Source organism: Lolium perenne, chromosome 2, assembly GCF_019359855.2.
Source record: "Lolium perenne isolate Kyuss_39 chromosome 2, Kyuss_2.0, whole genome shotgun sequence".
Lineage (NCBI taxonomy): Eukaryota > Viridiplantae > Streptophyta > Magnoliopsida > Poales > Poaceae > Lolium > Lolium perenne.
In genome coordinates, this window is record NC_067245.2 from 62,190,110 (window position 1) to 62,209,088 (window position 18,979).

Here is an 18,979-nt window from a genome sequence, read left to right on the forward strand (position 1 = left end):
CACTTAATACAACATCCCTCATAATTGTTAAGTGGCACACGATCCACATCCACTACACCAAAACCGATCATCAAGTGAGATGATGTAGCTTCAATGGTGAACATCAACATGTTGATCATATCATCCATATGACTCGTGTTCAACCTTTCGGTTTCCTGTGTCCCGAGGCCATGTCTGTACATGCTAGGCTCGCCAAGCAAACCCAAGTATTTCGCGTGTGCAAACATGGCTTACACCCGTTGTATGTTGATGGCGTGTAACTCACACGTTCGTTGGGAACCCCAAGAGGAAGGTATGATGCGCACAGCAGCAAGTTTTCCCTCAGAAAGAAACCAAGGTTTATCGAACCAGGAGGAGCCAAGAAGCACGTTGAAGGTTGATGGCGGCGGGATGTAGTGCGGCGCAACACCAGGGATTCCGCCGCCAACGTGGAACCTGCACAACACAACCAAAGTACTTTGCCCCAACGAAACAGTGAGGTTGTCAATCTCACCGGCTTGCTGTAACAAAGGATTAACCGTATTGTGTGGAAGATGATTGTTTGCAGAAAACAGTAGAACAGTATTGCAGTAGATTGTATTTCAGTATAGAGAATTTGACCGGGGTCCACAGTTCACTAGAGGTGTCTCTCCCATAAGATAAACAGCATGTTGGGTGAACAAATTATAGTTGGGCAATTGACAAATAAAGAGAGCATGACCATGCACATACATATTATAATGAGTATAGTGAGATTTAATTGGGCATTACGACAAAGTACATAGACCGCCATCCAGCATGCATCTATGCCTAAAAAGTCCACCTTCAGGTTATCATCCGAACCCCCTCCAGTATTAAGTTGCTAACAACAGACAATTGCATTAAGTATTGCGCGTAATGTAACTAGTAACTACATCCTTGAACATAGCACTAATGTTTTATCCCTAGTGGCAACAGCACATCCACAACCTTAGAACTTTCTGTCACTGTCCCAGATATCAATGGAGGCATGAACCCACTATCGAGCATAAATACTCCCTCTTGGAGTTACAAGCATCTACTTGGCCAGAGCATCTACTAGTAACGGAGAGCATGCAAGATCATAAACAACACATAGACATAACTTTGATAATCAACATAACAAGTATTCTCTATTCATCGGATCCCAACAAACGCAACATATAGAATTACAGATAGATGATCTTGATCATGTTAGGCAGCTCACAAGATCCGACAATGAAGCACAATGGGGAGAAGACAACCATCTAGCTACTGCTATGGATCCATAGTCCAGGGGTAGACTACTCACACATCACTCCGGAGGCGACCATGGCGGCGTAGAGTCCTCCGGGAGATGATTCCCCTCTCCGGCAGGGTGCCGGAGGCGATCTCCTGGATCCCCCGAGATGGGATCGGCGGCGGCGGCGTCTCTGGAAGGTTTTCCGTATCGTGGCTCTCGGTACTGGGGGTTTCGCAACGGAGGCTTTAAGTAGGCGGAAGGGCAGGTCAGGAGGCGGCACGAGGGCCCCACACCACAGGGCCGCGCGGCCAAGGGGGGGCCGCGCCGCCCTAGGGTGTGGCCACCTCGTGGCCCCACTTCGTCTCCTCTTCGGACTTCTGGAAGCTTCGTGGCAAAATAGGACCCTGGGCGTTGATTTCGTCCAATTCCGAGAATATTTTGTTACTAGGATTTCTGAAACCAAAAACAGCAGAAACAAAGAATCGGCACTTCGGCATCTTGTTAATAGGTTAGTTCCAGAAAATGCACGAATATGACATAAAGTGTGCATAAAACATGTAGATATCATCAATAATATGGCATGGAACATAAGAAATTATCGATACGTCGGAGACGTATCAGCATCCCCAAGCTTAGTTCTGCTCGTCCCGAGCAGGTAAAACGATAACACAGATAATTTCTAGAGTGACATGCCATCATAACCTTGATCATACTATTTGTAAAGCATATGTAGTGAATGCAGCGATCAAAACAATGTATATGACATGAGTAAACAAGTGAATCATAAAGCAAAGACTAGTGCAGATGAAAGACAAAAAACTCGAAAGCACCATATCGCTTCACGCGTCGTCTCTGTGGCAACACCGGGTGTTCTTGACCACATGCAGCAACTGAAGTTGAGTTGCGTCAGACGTGCGCCGGTGACCTAACACGACACGTAGAGCAACCGTGGATCGACCTGAGAGACGCCGGTAGGACGCTCCTACGCGAACACTCGCGCGCGATCCAATCAACCCTCACAGATTTGGTGCTCCACTGGTAGGTTCAGACCGAATCAATCAGATAAGTTTAGCTGAACTGCCAGCCGACAAAGTACCAAATTATCCCAAAAACAGTACTGACTTCGGGTGTGGTTTTGGCCGTTTTGCTCTGGATATTTCAGCGTATAGTTTAAGAATGAGATACATCATTCAATCATAAGTAGATCTTCGAGGAAGGCTCCTGCCTAAAGCCAGTTACACTCTGGTAGCTTCGAAGTACACTAATTAGAGCTTGACGTGTGTGGTGTGCTGCACCGGCCATATCATCACTCAGGTCTCAAAATTCCAAACTAATTTAGCACCATATAACTGCATGGGTAGAGACTGAACACAAACATAACTGAAGTCAGTAAACAACTCCCAGAATGCAGGTGACCTACCAGGGATCCATGCCAGATGCCATTGTTCAGTAAGACCGCTAGTCTCTCTAGTCTCTCCTGCAAACAAGTAGACAGCTCTAATTTCATTTAGCGTGCTATAAATACCAGGCATTCTCTCGTCTCCAAACCACCACCACAGAAACAAGCAGCCCTCACATACACAGACAAGAGTGCAAACCTTTCACCGTGCGTGGAAGCGTGCAAGATGAACACCATGTCAGCCGTTGTCTTCCTCGGGGTTTTGATGCTCTCATGCAGTTACATGAGCAGCGCGGCACGGCACCTAGAGGAGGCCGTGCCCAAGGAGGAGCACCCACCGCATCCCATTGTGCCGGAGGTGCCAAAACCTGAACTCCCACCACACCCTGTTGTGCCCGAGCTGCCGAAGCCTGAACTGCCTCACCATGTCATCCCAAAGCCAAAGGAGCCCGAAGTGCCGCACCATGCAGTACCAGAGATGCCAAAGGTGCCCGAAGTGCCGCACCCTGCTGTGCCGGAGCTACCGAAGCCCGAGCTGCCGCCACACCCTGCAATGCCCGAGCTGCCGAAACCTGAGCTACCTCATCCAGTTGTCCCTGTGGTGCCAAAGGAGCATGAAGTCCCACACCCTGTCGTACCAGAGGCGCCAAAGGAGCACGAAGAGCCCCATTCTGCTGTGCCCGAGCTGCCAAAGCCGGAAATTCCACATCCTACCGTGCCCGAGGTACCAAAGATGCCAGAACTGCCGCACCCCACCATGCCGGAGTTTCCAAAGCATGAACTGCCACCATTCCCCAAAGCCGAGCTTCCCCCGAAGCCTGAGTTCCACCTCCCAGAGGCAGAGGCCAAGCCATGATCGTACTATACCTACATCATCGGCGAGCTATCTAAGTTTTATATGTATACCAGATGCATGTGTGTGTGTGATTGTTATGTAAAAGTGTGTACTAGCTGTACATGTCGTTAGCCTGCGGTCGAGTTCGTGAGACGAGCTAGCTCTGTCATTACCAAGGAGCGTTATGTATTGAGTTGAGTGGTGTTGCATGCATGTTGCATGTTGCAGCTGCTAGATCTGTTTTTAATACGTATATATGTGATACACGATGTATATGCATCGTATATACATGAGTAATGCATACATTATGGAGTTTTTGTACATGAGTCAGGCAAAGCTAAAACTTCAAATAATTTGGAAGGGAGGGAGTAGAAGAGTTCTAATCTGAATTCATATGCTTGGGAGTTCATACGTACTAGCTTTGTAGTGTGTCCTCGTCTCCTCTAGTCTTTTATCTTTCCACGTTTTTCTTTTGCAGTTTATCTTTTCATAGTTGAAGTGTGCTGATTTCTTACGTTTTCTAAAAGCTAAAGGAGTATATGCAGTTACACCAAAATAAGAACATATTTATGAAACCTTTTATACCATCTCCAGTGGCGGCATACCCAGAAATTTCTCGGAGTCTGGGAAAACATGTTTAAGAGACCATTTTATTTAGACAGAATGATCATAAAAATAACCTAACATAAGTTGTCACGTGACCGACAAGACTAGGCGGGACGCTAGGTTCGCCCATGACAATCTCCACCGTTCAAACGTCACCACTCACCACCAACAATACATAAAACTAACGTCGATGAAAACATTGCAACTTGCACTCTAGTCTCTAGACATAGATTACATGTCCCTAGTCTCCTAGCCCGAAGTCGCCGCCAGAGAGGAGGCTAAGAAACGAAAACCAACGGATGGAGAAGCTTTATATTCATGTGCCTAGATCTAATACTTGTTAGAAGAGACCAGAGTTAGACTCCTGCAAGAAATGAAATCTTGAACTTCTTAGTAAGGAGTACTTTTTCTATAAAAAAAAATGCTACCAAGGGCTAGTCTTGATTTGTTTCATATTTTAACTCTTTTATAAAACAAACAAATAAAGAAAATCCTAATTGACAACCGTATATTGCATATACAACAAGCATGTCTCCTCTTCTGATTACAACACCCATGTTATTTTCTCTCCTCTTCCATGAATTGTTCCTCTCGTGTGTGCCCTCATATTGGGTTGTTAGTTGTTGTGTGTAATGTAGCCGTTGCAAAAGCTCCTCCATCCACCCATCTCCCGTCATTGGCCCCCCTCCCCTTGCTTCTCCGTCCGTCGGGGTCGCTAATGTCTCACGCACATCGGCGTGTCCACCGCTGGAGCTCCTCCGTGCGAGCCGGCCATCGTTGTTACCGCTCCTTCCTCTGCCCAACGTTTTTTTTTTCTCCTCATCTCATTGTTCGTGGTCCCAGCTTAGGATTGATAGAGGACCAAGGGAGATGGGTCGACGGTCATCGAATTCGGCGAGTCCGATCCGTTTTCGCAAGCTTGGGGACGAAGAGCTTGTGATGGTTTTTATGGTAAATTTTCCTTGTTGCAAAGGTTGTTTTGAAATGCTACAAACAACTATCATTTCTATTGTGGACTCACCAGTAAATTTTGCAATGATTCCTAGGGTATGCTATAAATAGATTTGTATTCATTGCTTGTAAAATGTATTTCCCTGGCATGATGCGCATTTAATGCATACCTTGGATGAGTTTATTTGTTGTGTTGCAATCTGTGACACATTTTAACTTGTTTTGCTGCAGATAAATGGAAATGTGTTGCCTACACAGCCTATTTTTGCTACATTGGTTTGTTCAAAATACAGTTTTTTTGCTACATTTCGCAAGTTTCTATGGATTTATAAAAACTGTTGCAAAATGATATTATAATTTTTTTAACTATCATGTTCAAAAAAATGTTACGGTCATTATTCTTTTGCAACAATGATTGGGTCCATTTCAGCATACTGAAAGTGATGGCAACATCAATCCGTGACGCCTAGCACTTGCCAATAAATAAACTCCACATGGAAAATGGTATATGACTGAAGGAGATATGCCCTAGAGGCAATAATAAAGTGGTTATTATTTATATCTTTATGTTTATGATAAATGTTTATATATCATGCTAGAATTGTATTAACCGAAACATTAGTACATGTGTGATATGTAGACAAACAAGAAGTCCCTAGTATGCCTCTTAAACTAGCTTGTTGATTAATGGATGATTAGTTTCATAATCATGAACATTGGATGTTATTAATAACAAGGTTATGTCATTGTGTGAATGATGTAATGGACACACCCAATTAAGCGTAGCATAAGATCTCGTCATTAAGTTATTTGCTATAAGCTTTCGATACATAGTTACCTAGTCCTTATGACCATGAGATCATGTAAATCACTTGTACCGGAAAGGTACTTTGATTACACCAAACACCACTGCGTAAATGGGTGGCTATAAAGGTGGGATTAAGTATCCGGAAAGTATGAGTTGAGGCATATGGATCAACAGTGGGATTTGTCCATCCCGATGATGGATAGATATACTCTGGGCCCTCTCGGTGGAATGTCGTCTAATGTCTTGCAAGCATATGAATGAGTTCATAAGAGACCACATACCACGGTACGAGTAAAGAGTACTTGTCAGGAGACGAGGTTGAACAAGGTATAGAGTGATACCGAAGATCAAACCTCGGACAAGTAAAATATCGCGAGACAAAGGGAATTGGTATCGTATGTGAATGGTTCATTCGATCACTAAAGTCATCGTTGAATATGTGGGAGCCATTATGGATCTCCAGATCCCGCTATTGGTTATTGGTCGGAGTGAGTACTCAACCATGTCCGCATAGTTCACGAACCGTAGGGTGACACACTTAAAGTTGGATGTTGAAATGGTAGTACTTGAATATGGAATGGAGTTCGAATATTTGTTCGGAGTCCCGGATGAGATCCCGGACATCACGAGGAGTTCCGGAATGGTCCGGAGAATAAGATTCATATATAGGATGTCATTTTATGTGAAATAAAATGTCGCGGAAGGTTCTATGGAAGGTTCTAGAAGGTTCTAGAAAAGTCCGAAAGAAACCACCAAGGAAGGTGGAGTCCACATGGGACTCCACCTCCATGGCCGGCCAGCCCTAGGTGGGGAGGAGTCCCAAGTGGACTCCCCCATAGGGGGCCGGCCACCCCCCCACATGGGAGGTGGAAATCCCACCTTTGGGTGGGAGTCCTAGTTGGGCTAGGTTTCCCCCTCTTATGGAAGGTTTTTTTGTTCGGGTCTTATTCGAAGACTTGGACACCAACACTTGGGGATCCACCTATATAATGAGGGGCCAAGGGAGGGGGCCGGCCACCCCAAGACCACAAGCTGGCCGCCCCCCATAGAGTGGCCGGCCACCCCTCCCAAACCCTAGCCAAGTTCCTCTCCTCCATATTGCCCGCATAGCTTAGCGAAGCTCCGCCGGACTTCTTCACCGCCACCGACACCACGCCGTCGTGCTGTCGGATTCAAGAGGAGCTACTACTTCCGCTGCCCGCTGGAACGGGGAGGTGGACGTCGTCTTCATCAACAACCGAACGTGTGACCGAGTACGGAGGTGCTGCCCGTTCGTGGCGCCGGAACCGATCGTGATCAAGATCTTCTACGCGCTTTTGCAAGCGGCAAGTGATCGTCTACCGCAGCAACAAGAGCCTCATCTTGTAGGCTTTGGAATCTCTTCAAGGGTGAGACTCGATACCCCCTCGTTGCTACCGTCTTCTAGATTGCATCTTGGCTTGGATTGCGTGTTCGCCGTAGGAAAATTTTTGTTTTCTATGCAACGTTATCCTACAGTGGTATCAGAGCCGTGTCTATGCATAGATGGTTGCACGAGTAGAACACAATGGTTTGTGGGCGTTGATGCTCTTGTTATCTTTAGTTTGAGTACTTTGCATCTTTATGGCATAGTGGGATGAAGCGGCTCGGACTAACTTTACATGACCGCGTTCATGAGACTTGTTCCTCGTTCGACATGCAACTTGTATTGCATAAAAGGCTTTGCGGGTGTCTGTCTCTCCTACTATAGTAAAGATTCAATTTACTCTTCTATTGAAAACATTAGTATCAACGTTGTGGTTCATGTTCGTAGGTAGATTAGATCTCTCTCGAAAACCCTAAACCACGTAAAATATGCAAACCAAATTAGAGACGTCTAACTTGTTTTTGCAGGGTTTGGTGATGTGATATGGCCATAATGTGATGATGAATATGTATGAGATGATCATTATTGTATTGTGGCAACCGGCAGGAGCCTTATGGTTGTCTTTAAATTTCATGTTGAGTAGTATTTCAAAGTAGTTGTAATAGTTGCTACATGGAGGACAATCATGAAGACGGCGTCATGAACCTTGACGCTACGCCGACAATGATGGAGATCATGCCCGTTGATGATGGAGATCATGTCCATGCTTTGAAGATGAAGATCAAAGGCACAAAGACTAAAGGGCCATATCATATCACATATGAACTGCATGTGATGTTAATCCTTTATGCATCTTATTTTGCTTAGATCGCGACGGTAGCATTATAAGATGATCCCTCACATTAATATCAAGATAATAAAGTGTTCTCCCCTCGTATGCACCGTTGTACAGTTCGTCGTTTCGAAGCATCTCGTGATGATCGGATGTGATAGATTCAATGTTCACATACAACGGGTGTAAGCCATGTTGCACACGCGGAATACTTGGGTTTGCTTGACGAGCCTAGCATGTACAGACATGGCCTCGGGACAACGGAAACCGAAAGGTTGAACACGAGTCATATGGATGATATGATCAACATGTTGATGTTCACCATTGAAGCTACATCATCTCACGTGATGATCGGTTTTGGTGTAGTGGATTTGGATCGTGTACCACTTAACAACTATGAGGGATGTTGTATTAAGTGGGAGTTCATTAGTAATTAGATTAAAACATGAACTAATTATCATAAACATAGTCTGAGTAGTATTTTGAATTAATTTTGTAGTATTGGCATCCGTTTTCTACCATGCGCTAGTCTTGTTATTGAGATAGAAATACTGTTAAAATCTGACAAGAAACTTTACGGATTGGTACCGTATTGTTAAAGAATCAAGAATTGATTAAGTCCTATTGCAAACTTTTAGTAAACCTCACATTGTTGATTCAAAGAGCTATGGTTTCAATTAGTACCTAAAGTTATCTTGTCTCCGTCAAACTTGAATTTCAAATTTGTTTGAAAAGTAAGGAGCTGAAAATTTAGTTTTCAGAAATAATCAAGGTATGAGATATATGTGATATCTAAGACCTTATTGCAAGATGATAGAATATAATTTGGTGAGACTACATAAACTCATAAGTTTTATGGGAATGTATGAAGGTTGAAGATGCCAGGCGTCACAATCCTCCAACTATTGGGGCACTAACGATATTCGCATATCCATGAAGTTATCATCCTTAGTATGCACCGTTGCTAAAGACTCGTCGTATCGAAGCATCACGTGATGATCGGGTGTGATAGATTCTACGTGTGCATACAACGGGTGCAAGCTAGATTTGCACATGCAAATATCAAGGTTAAAACTTTACGAGCCTAGCATGTACAGACATGGTCTCGGAAAGTCGTCATGATATGATGGATAAAATTATGAGTGAAATTGTTCATCATATTATAAAGTTACTAATAGTGAAATCTGGAACACTTGTCATATGATGATCAACTTCAAAGTAAGAACCTCAAGGTTATTGGTATTCGACCAACAAACCGAGAAGTTATTGAAGTTGATATGTTTCTCTGAATAATGAGGAAAGCTAAAAGAGAAACTGCAAAAGATATTTTGGCAAAAAGAAAAAGAAAAGACTAGAAAGTCTAGCTCAGGTGTATATAAATGATATACATGTTATGGTTGTATTTCTAGTTAAGTCACACTATGAAATTCTTGGGTATTAGTACTATATTGGTTGGTATGAAGTGTCATACAAAACAACGCAATACAAGAATACAATGGCCTAAGTGACTGACAAGGAATATGATAGGAATGCACGTCAGAAACAAAAATAAAGTGTTATTATGTTCGTCGTTGGCATTCTATCTAGCCCTTAGAATTTATAATAAAGAACTTAATAATTGTTATTTTGCTCTGGTCAAATGAAAACAATGAGTTGTTCAAATTATGACATTACTCCATGTATGATGGATAAGTTATTATAAATCTTAATGGTGAAACACACATACATAAAACTGACGCTAAAATGCCATAAGGCAAATGATTTGAATTCCACTTATTTGTGGAACCGCCATTTAGGTCATGTTAGAAAGGAACGCATGAAGGAACTCCATGTAAATGGATTTTTGGAGTCATTTGATTTTTGAATCGTTTGGCGCTTGCAAATCTTTTCTAAAGAGAATGATTAAAATACCGTTCATAGGCCAAAAGTTGAACGGGCAACTAACTTAGTGGAAAAATACATGATGATGTATGTGGTTCACTGGGCATAGTTGTGTGCGGGAGATTATTCTACTTCATGAAAACTTTCAACAATGAATTGAGTATATATATGTGAATATATTCAACAAGGAAGAAGTTTGAAACATTTGAATAGATTCAAATAAATTTCAGCATGAAGTGGAAATCATCGTAATAGAAAAGTCAAATATCTATGATTGGATCATGGTGGAAATATTTGAATTACGAGTTTTAGCGAACATCTAAGAGAGTTATGAAGTTGTTCTACAACTCACGTTTCTTGGAGTATCATAGTGATGATGAAGTATCAGAGATGTATCCAAACCTTGTTGGATTAATGATGAGATAAAATATTATGACGCCATTATATTTTTGTGGATTATGCTTTAGTGACTACCGCTTTTACACTGAATAGAGCATCATCATGATCCGTTGAAATGACACCATACGAGTTATGGCATGGGTATGAAACCTGATAGTTTTTTCTTAAATTTTGGTATGCATAGCATAAGTAAATAAGTTTACAACCAAAATCGGATGAATGTCTTTGTTGGTTATCCCAGAGAATTGATTGGGAATTCTTCCCACTATGGAGACAAAGACAAAAGTGTTTGTCAATGTTTCTTATTTCCAAGAAATTGTTTCTAGTGAAGTTTTTGAGTGGGAGGACAATATAATTTGATAAGGTTTATGAACCTGAGCATAATGATCAGAGTAGCGCAGCATCGGAATTTGTTTCGAAAGCGGCCACGACGATCATGGCTCCCATGACTACAAAGTGTTTTAGCCATGGAGATCGAAGTACATATTGAACCTTGTAGGTATGGTTTACTTTGTGATCAAATAAATGATTTGTGAACAAAGGATTGATTTTGAACAATGATAAACCAACTACAAACAAAGAAGTTATGATGGGCCCTGACTCCGTTAAAATGGCTATACGCCATGAAATCCAAGATAGATGAATACTTTATGAAAGTAAATGGATCTATGAAATTGATAGACTTGGATGAAATATCCTTGAAGAAAGCTTGACTTGTCGAAAAATTGTTTACGACAAAGTTCAAAGAGTTGAATACGATAAGATTAGATCTTCCGTAGCAATGCTTATAGTCTATGTGGATTATTCTAGTAATCACTACATATTTCTTTTATGAGATATGCTAGTAGGATGGCAAAATACACTACTTAACAGAAGTATGTATACAAGATACAACCAAGAGTTTTGCTGGTCCGTGGAATACTAGATAGCTATACAAGCTTCAGTTGGATGAAGTAAGTATCACGGAGTTGGAATCTTCACCAGATGAAATAGTCAAAGAGTTTTTTGATTTCATCAGAGACGATGAAGAGGCTTGCATTTGCAAGAAAATAAGTGGGAGCGCTAAGACACATTTATAATACTTTATGTAGGTGACATATAGTTGGTTATAAATGATGTAATTATATACTTGATTAAAAGGTTTCATTGAGAATTAACTTCAATGAAAGGATATGGACTGAAACAAATTTAGTGTCAAGATCTATGAAGATAGATTGAAACACATAAATAAGTTTAAGTCAAAGTACATATGATGGATATTGAAGTAGTTCAATATAGAAATATTAAGAAAATGTTCTTGTCATGTGAAGGTTTAACAAGACTTGAGTGTATCTGACACTCAATGAGTAAAACCACATGAGTGATTATAGATCACAAATAATATGTACACAATCAGATGTCATGTGCTCTTAAAAATGTTATGAGCATGTACCAGAATGATTCATGTGATGATCATTGAAAAACAGTAAGAATATTCTTGAGTACTTGAGAAGAACCAAGGATATATATATATAGTTTTATATGGAGAAATGACAAAACAAATCGCTGTAAAGTGTTGCACCGATATTAGTTTTGTCACATATATAAAATTTCAAATCTCAAATTAGACTAAGTGTTGTTTTAAAAGGTAGCACAATGAGCTAGAAGTTGTCTATGCTAGATTTAGAAGAGTTCTAAATATCGTGACGGATTCTACAAAAGAAGGCAGAGTATGTCATTGTTTTGACAATAACAAAGGATGTTAAGTCAAGAGGTTCTTCGAGAGCTTGGTGTAGTTCCGACAGAGTCAGAATTTTGAAGCTATATTGTGTGTGACAATATTAGTGACATATTTCAGACCGCGAAATTAAGGTTCCACCAGAAGACCAAACATATTTAATGCCGACTCATTTGGAAATGAGTGATGCGTTGAGACGCAAATGAATTACAAAATACATACGTTTCTGAGCGTGTCAGATCCGTTGACTAAAAACCTCTCCCGTGAGCAATACATGATAAAGCACCATAAGGCCAAGGTGTTATATCTTTACAAATGTAAACTAGATTATTGACTCTAGTGCAAGTGGGAGACTGAAGGAGATATGCCCTAGAGGCAATAATAAAGTGGTTATTATTTATATCTTTATGTTTATGATAAATGTTTATATATCATGCTAGAATTGTATTAACCGAAACATTAGTACATGTGTGATATGTAGACAAACAAGAAGTCCCTAGTATGCCTCTTAAACTAGCTTGTTGATTAATGGATGATTAGTTTCATAATCATGAACATTGGATGTTATTAATAACAAGGTTATGTCATTGTGTGAATGATGTAATGGACACACCCAATTAAGCGTAGCATAAGATCTCGTCATTAAGTTATTTGCTATAAGCTTTCGATACATAGTTACCTAGTCCTTATGACCATGAGATCATGTAAATCACTTGTACCGGAAAGGTACTTTGATTACACCAAACACCACTGCGTAAATGGGTGGCTATAAAGGTGGGATTAAGTATCCGGAAAGTATGAGTTGAGGCATATGGATCAACAGTGGGATTTGTCCATCCCGATGACGAATAGATATACTCTGGGCCCTCTCGGTGGAATGTCGTCTAATGTCTTGCAAGCATATGAATGAGTTCATAAGAGACCACATACCACGGTACGAGTAAAGAGTACTTGTCAGGAGACGAGGTTGAACAAGGTATAGAGTGATACCGAAGATCAAACCTCGGACAAGTAAAATATCGCGAGACAAAGGGAATTGGTATCGTATGTGAATGGTTCATTCGATCACTAAAGTCATCGTTGAATATGTGGGAGCCATTATGGATCTCCAGATCCCGCTATTGGTTATTGGTCGGAGTAAGTACTCAACCATGTCCGCATAGTTCACGAACCGTAGGGTGACACACTTAAAGTTGGATGTTGAAATGGTAGTACTTGAATATGGAATGGAGTTCGAATATTTGTTCGGAGTCCCGGATGAGATCCCGGACATCACGAGGAGTTCCGGAATGGTCCGGAGAATAAGATTCATATATAGGATGTCATTTTATGTGAAATAAAATGTCGCGGAAGGCTCTATGGAAGGTTCTAGAAGGTTCTAGAAAAGTCCGGAAGAAACCACCAAGGAAGGTGGAGTCCACATGGGACTCCACCTCCATGGCCGGCCAGCCCTAGGTGGGGAGGAGTCCCAAGTGGACTCCCCCATAGGGGGCCGGCCACCCCCCCACATGGGAGGTGGAAATCCCACCTTTGGGTGGGAGTCCTAGTTGGGCTAGGTTTCCCCCTCTTATGGAAGGTTTTTTTGTTCGGGTCTTATTCGAAGACTTGGACACCAACACTTGGGGATCCACCTATATAATGAGGGGCCAAGGGAGGGGGCCGGCCACCCCAAGACCACAAGCTGGCCGCCCCCCATAGAGTGGCCGGCCACCCCTCCCAAACCCTAGCCAAGTTCCTCTCCTCCATATTGCCCGCATAGCTTAGCGAAGCTCCGCCGGACTTCTTCACCGCCACCGACACCACGCCGTCGTGCTGTCGGATTCAAGAGGAGCTACTACTTCCGCTGCCCGCTGGAACGGGGAGGTGGACGTCGTCTTCATCAACAACCGAACGTGTGACCGAGTACGGAGGTGCTGCCCGTTCGTGGCGCCGGAACCGATCGTGATCAAGATCTTCTACGCGCTTTTGCAAGCGGCAAGTGATCGTCTACCGCAGCAACAAGAGCCTCATCTTGTAGGCTTTGGAATCTCTTCAAGGGTGAGACTCGATACCCCCTCGTTGCTACCGTCTTCTAGATTGCATCTTGGCTTGGATTGCGTGTTCGCCGTAGGAAAATTTTTGTTTTCTATGCAACGTTATCCTACAATGTCCAATTATGTTGGACATTGAATATCATAAAGAGCAAATGGTGTTTGTCTGGAACTTGCCAAAAAGTTTGAAGCTAGATGGTTGGAACAACCATTGGTAGATTAAGTGGTGAACCATTTTTGGGAAAAGGCGAAATTATCTGGGAGTGCTCTAATGAAAACATTAGACGAGGTTCATGGTGATCTTCACTCATGGGATAAAAACATTATAAAAAGCCCAAAGAAACGTATAGAAAATCTGAAAATGAGTTAGAAGAGCTGATGGGAGGGCTAATGATGGATGAGGCAATATATAGTCAGCGTGATATTTCGTTAACTTTGGAAAACCTTTTTGAACAAGAAGGGATTGTGTGGTGACAGAGGGGACGAGAAAATTGGTTACGACAAGGTGATAGAAATACTAGTTTTTCCATCACTATCCAGAAAGAAGAAAAACCAAATCAAAGGACTAATTGATGACAATGGCAATTATGTGGAGGAAACGTGATGAACAAAGTGCATGTCCGTGTGACAAAAGCAACGAATATGATGCTTTTATCCCCGTATACGCCTGATGAAGTTAAGAAGGCGCTATGGGGAATTGGGGACCTAAAGGCACCAGGTCCCGATGGTCTTCATGGAATTTTTACAAACGATTTTGGTTGATGCTAGAAGATGAGCTCATTCCGCAGGTACTTAATGCGGTCAATTCAGGTGTCATACCGGATAGATGGAATAACACTTCTATCGTTATGATACCAAAAGTGGACAACCAGAAGAAGGTAACTCAGTTTCCCCCATAAGTTTGTGCAATGTCATACACAAAATCATCAGTAAGATGTTGGCAAACCGACTGAATTTTTACCGGAAATAACTAGGGAAACACAAAGTGCTTTTGTGCCTGATAGATTAATAACAGATAATGTTTTGGTGGCTTATGAAAGAATTCATGCAATCAATAAGAAATCAGGAAAGAGTGTGTGATGTGAAACTCGATATGCACAAAGCATATGATAGAGTGGAGCGGATTTTTCTGGAAGCTATAATGCTGAAATTGGGGTTCGATACAAGATGGGTCAACCTGATTATGGCATGTGTTCATTTGGTGAGATACTCTATCTGTTTTAATGCCATGTAAATAGCCTATTTTAAACCAACAAGAGGGCTACGACAAGGCGACCCTTTAAGCCCATACCTCTTCTTATGCGTAGCATAGGGTTTATCAGTGTTAATTCTAGTTTGTAGAGAGGCTCCTGCGGTATCATCTCATCTGTTCTTTACGGACTACCCCCTTATTTTAATGAGGGCGAATAGACATAATGATGAACTAGGAAGTATTGGCACGGCGGCACGCCGTGCCCGTAGGGATGTCATGAGGAGATTAACAAAAAGTAGTAACATTTGTTTCGTGAATAAAAGAGGTGATGGATAATGTAGCTTTTTTGAAATAGCTGTAGAAGAAGGTACTCGTATTCTCGTAAGGCAATCGTGAGGCGATTAACAGAAGGCATTAATATCATTGTCAAATAGAAGAAGGCGATAAATAGTGGAGTATTTTGTTTCTCACATCTACCATAGCAGAACCATGAAAATATTATAGAAGAAGGCAACTACAAATAAAGAGTTACCACCGACAAATTATTGCAAAAGATTGTTGCTCGGGCACATTGGGAAATTACCGATGAACGCTGCTTCGTGTGCACATTTGGAAGCTGTTGTTAAATAATTACCATAGGAAATTACTATTCGGGACTAATGATTTGCGTGGAATTACTGCTGGCACGCCGACGAAAGATGAACCATCAAAGAAATCGACAAATCATATTCGAAGTTACCATGGTGAAACTACAACTCGAAAAATATGTCAAATAATAGAAAAATGGAAAAAATAAATTACTCCTATAAGATAATTACTCATCGTAGAGGAAGTACCTTTGGGTATGTGCTAGTGGGATATTATAGCCGGGAAGTTATCTTGAAAAGTTACCATCGAAGAGTAAAAAGAGAGAAACGAAAAAATGGTCGAAAAAGTACGATGGGATAATTTTGTCATCGTCGAGGAGGTACCGTGGGGTAAATACTGGTATAAAGTTACGGGCGGAAAGTTATCCCTAGAAGTTACAGTCAAAAAATAAAAGGCAAAAAATGTAAAAAAAAATCTAGCAAAGGGGGACATGGCAGCCGCTAATTGGTAGGAAATGATGCCTCTCCAGTACTCATGCGGTGGAGCATTGTGAGCTATATATATTCACGGTGGTATGTTGTATATATGTATACGCTGACTGCATGATATATTATATCCGATGTGCAATTTCTTATACATGTAGACACATGGAATTTACATCCTGACTGAAGGAGTGAGAGTATTAAAACCATGTAGGGAAACTACGGTTGGAAAGGTATAAGAATTACTATTTAAGGGAAAGTTTACAATTGATAGGAGACAAAAAATTACGTCCATAAAACTACGCAATCTCGAAAACTTGTTGTAGGGTAACTACTGATTGAAATTTATAGGCAGAAAGTTGTGCCGGAAAATGACCATCTAATAATTAAAGGAGTTGGGAAAATATCACCTTAGATGTAGGCTATCTACCGTCGAAAATTTATGGCCGAAAATGTGTATCGAATCGAGTTGCGTCAAATATTACGGTCAAAAAGTTGTACCGGAAGATTACCGTCAAGTAACTTTTGTAAAAATGAGCTAAAAATAGACGGTCTGCGAATTATGCCCATAAAGGTGTGTAAGAAAATATCGCCAAGTAGCTTTTAAAACGGAACATAAAAGCAGTGTTGCAGACCTATGTAACTTTTTTTGTTTGAGAGGTTTAACCTAGTTAGCTACATCCTACAATCTAAAAGTCCCAAAAGAGAAAAAAAAGAAAGAAAGAAAAAAAACACATTTTAGTATAGGCCACGTGACAAAGATTGATTGGAAGAAAGTGAAGATCTACATTACAAAAACTTGAAGCAATCTCATGCAAGCAAAAACCTTCAGCTTTAATATATAGTAGCTTTTAAAACGGAACGTAAAAGCGGTGTTGCAGACGTATGTAACATTTTTGTTTGAGAGGTAGACCTAGTTAGCTACATCCTACAATCTAGAAGTCTTTAGTAGCTTTTAAAACGGAACGTAAAAGCGGTGTTGCAGACGTACGTAACATTTTTGTTTGAGAGGTAGACCTAGTTAGCTACATCCTACAATCTAGAAGACTCAAAAGAGAAAAAGAAAGAAAAAAACATATTTTAGTATAGGCCACGTGGCAAAGATTGATTGAAAAAAAAGTGAAGATCTATAGTGCAAAAATTTGGAGCAATCTCATGCAAGCAAAACCCTTCAGCTTTAATATATAGTATTATGTCTAAAAAATATCGAAGATTATTTTAAAGCATCCGTGCAGATGGTAAGCGAAAGCAAATACAACATATACTTTAGTAAAAATACTATGGTCAATACAAGGGTGGAAGTTTGTATAATCCTGAATATCACGGTAGAGGCTTTGTTAGATAGGTATCTTGGGTTGTATTGATTGTTGGAGTAGATACAAGCGATAGGTTTCAATACCTTATGGACAAAGCATACCAACATACACAAAGCGGGATAGTAAAAACTTTATCTATGGGAGGAAAGGAGGTGAAATTGAAGGTTGTTCCTCAAGCAACTCCGGCGTATGCGATGTCTGTGTTTTTGGTTCAAAGAAAATATGTAAATGAATCTCTGGTGCAATATAGCATTGTTGGTGGGGTGATGATGCAACAACCAAGAAGATGCACTGGTTCACGTGGTGGAAGATGCGTACACCAAAGAAAATAGGAGGGATGGGGATTAGAGACCCACGTTGTTTCAATAAAGCAAAGTTTGCAAAGCAAATTTGGATCTTGATCTCTAAACCAGAAAGTTTATGTGCCAGAGTGTTAAGAAGAAAGTATTATCCGGATGGGAGAATCTTAGAGGCAAAATTGGAGAAAGGATCTTCCTTTACATGGCAGATCATAATAGCTAGGTTGCAAGCATTTTAAAAGGATCCATCTGGCGAGTCGGAGATGAAAGTCATATTAATATATGGAATGATACCTGGGTGCCCTTAAGTCCAAAGGGAAAGTTTTTACACCAAGAGAATGTTTGTTGTTAATGAATGTGGATGAAATGCGACATGAAGTTGGGGTGAGGAGAATTTTAGGCCAGTGGATGTAGAAAAGATTCTCTCAATTTCACTCAGCCAGAATGGGACGAATGCCTTTGTACCCTGGAAGTTTAACAAAAAAACGGATTATTCTCGGTACATTTTGCATATCATATGGAGTGGGAAAGTCAGTTTGGCAGAAACCTAAGGCGAGCAAATGGTTATGGTTCTATAAATCTAAATATTGTATGGAGTGTGATGTGGAAGAGTAAACTATCGGTGGAAATTTTTAAAAAAAAATGCATGAAAGTGCTTTCACGGTATTCTGTCATGCCTTGGAGCTCTGACCAATCGGCATATTATCACGAACTGCTCATGTCCTTTGTGTTCACTGGATTCTGAAAAACATCAAACATGTAGTATTTAAATTTAAGGGTGCGAGAGAAATCTGGGAAAATATGGGACTCGGGAAACTGATTGATGAAGCATGTCAAACAAACAGTTTGGGCAATGCTGTTTTCGAATACTTGATCACTGGAAAATTCAGAAACATAGAAGATAGAAATTATGGCGATCCTAGATAAGTAATTATAACAACCACGTGGTATATCTGATGGATAAGACGACAAAAGGTTCGTGCTGAGGACACTCAGCCTGTTGAGAGGATGATCATGTCGATCCAGTTTTTGGTCGCGAACTTTGTTCGGGCACATGCACCGCAGAAAAAAGAGAAGGAG

General features: G+C 41.1%; 1 protein-coding gene across 1 annotated transcript; it reads left to right on the plus strand.

The window, feature by feature from the left end:
- Nucleotides 1-2,756: 2,756 nt before the first annotated feature.
- Nucleotides 2,757-3,774, plus strand: LOC127332767 (uncharacterized). Its single transcript, XM_051359107.2, has one exon. It carries the CDS (start codon nt 2,845-2,847, stop codon nt 3,472-3,474), a length of 630 nt encoding a protein of 209 aa, XP_051215067.1. The 5' UTR covers nt 2,757-2,844; the 3' UTR covers nt 3,475-3,774.
- The last annotated feature ends 15,205 nt before the right edge of the window (nt 3,775-18,979 follow it).

Coding starts and splice junctions, on each gene's coding strand:
- LOC127332767 (XM_051359107.2), top strand. CDS start 2,845: ATGAACACCATGTCAGCCGTTGTCTTCCTCGGGGTTTTGATGCTCTCA.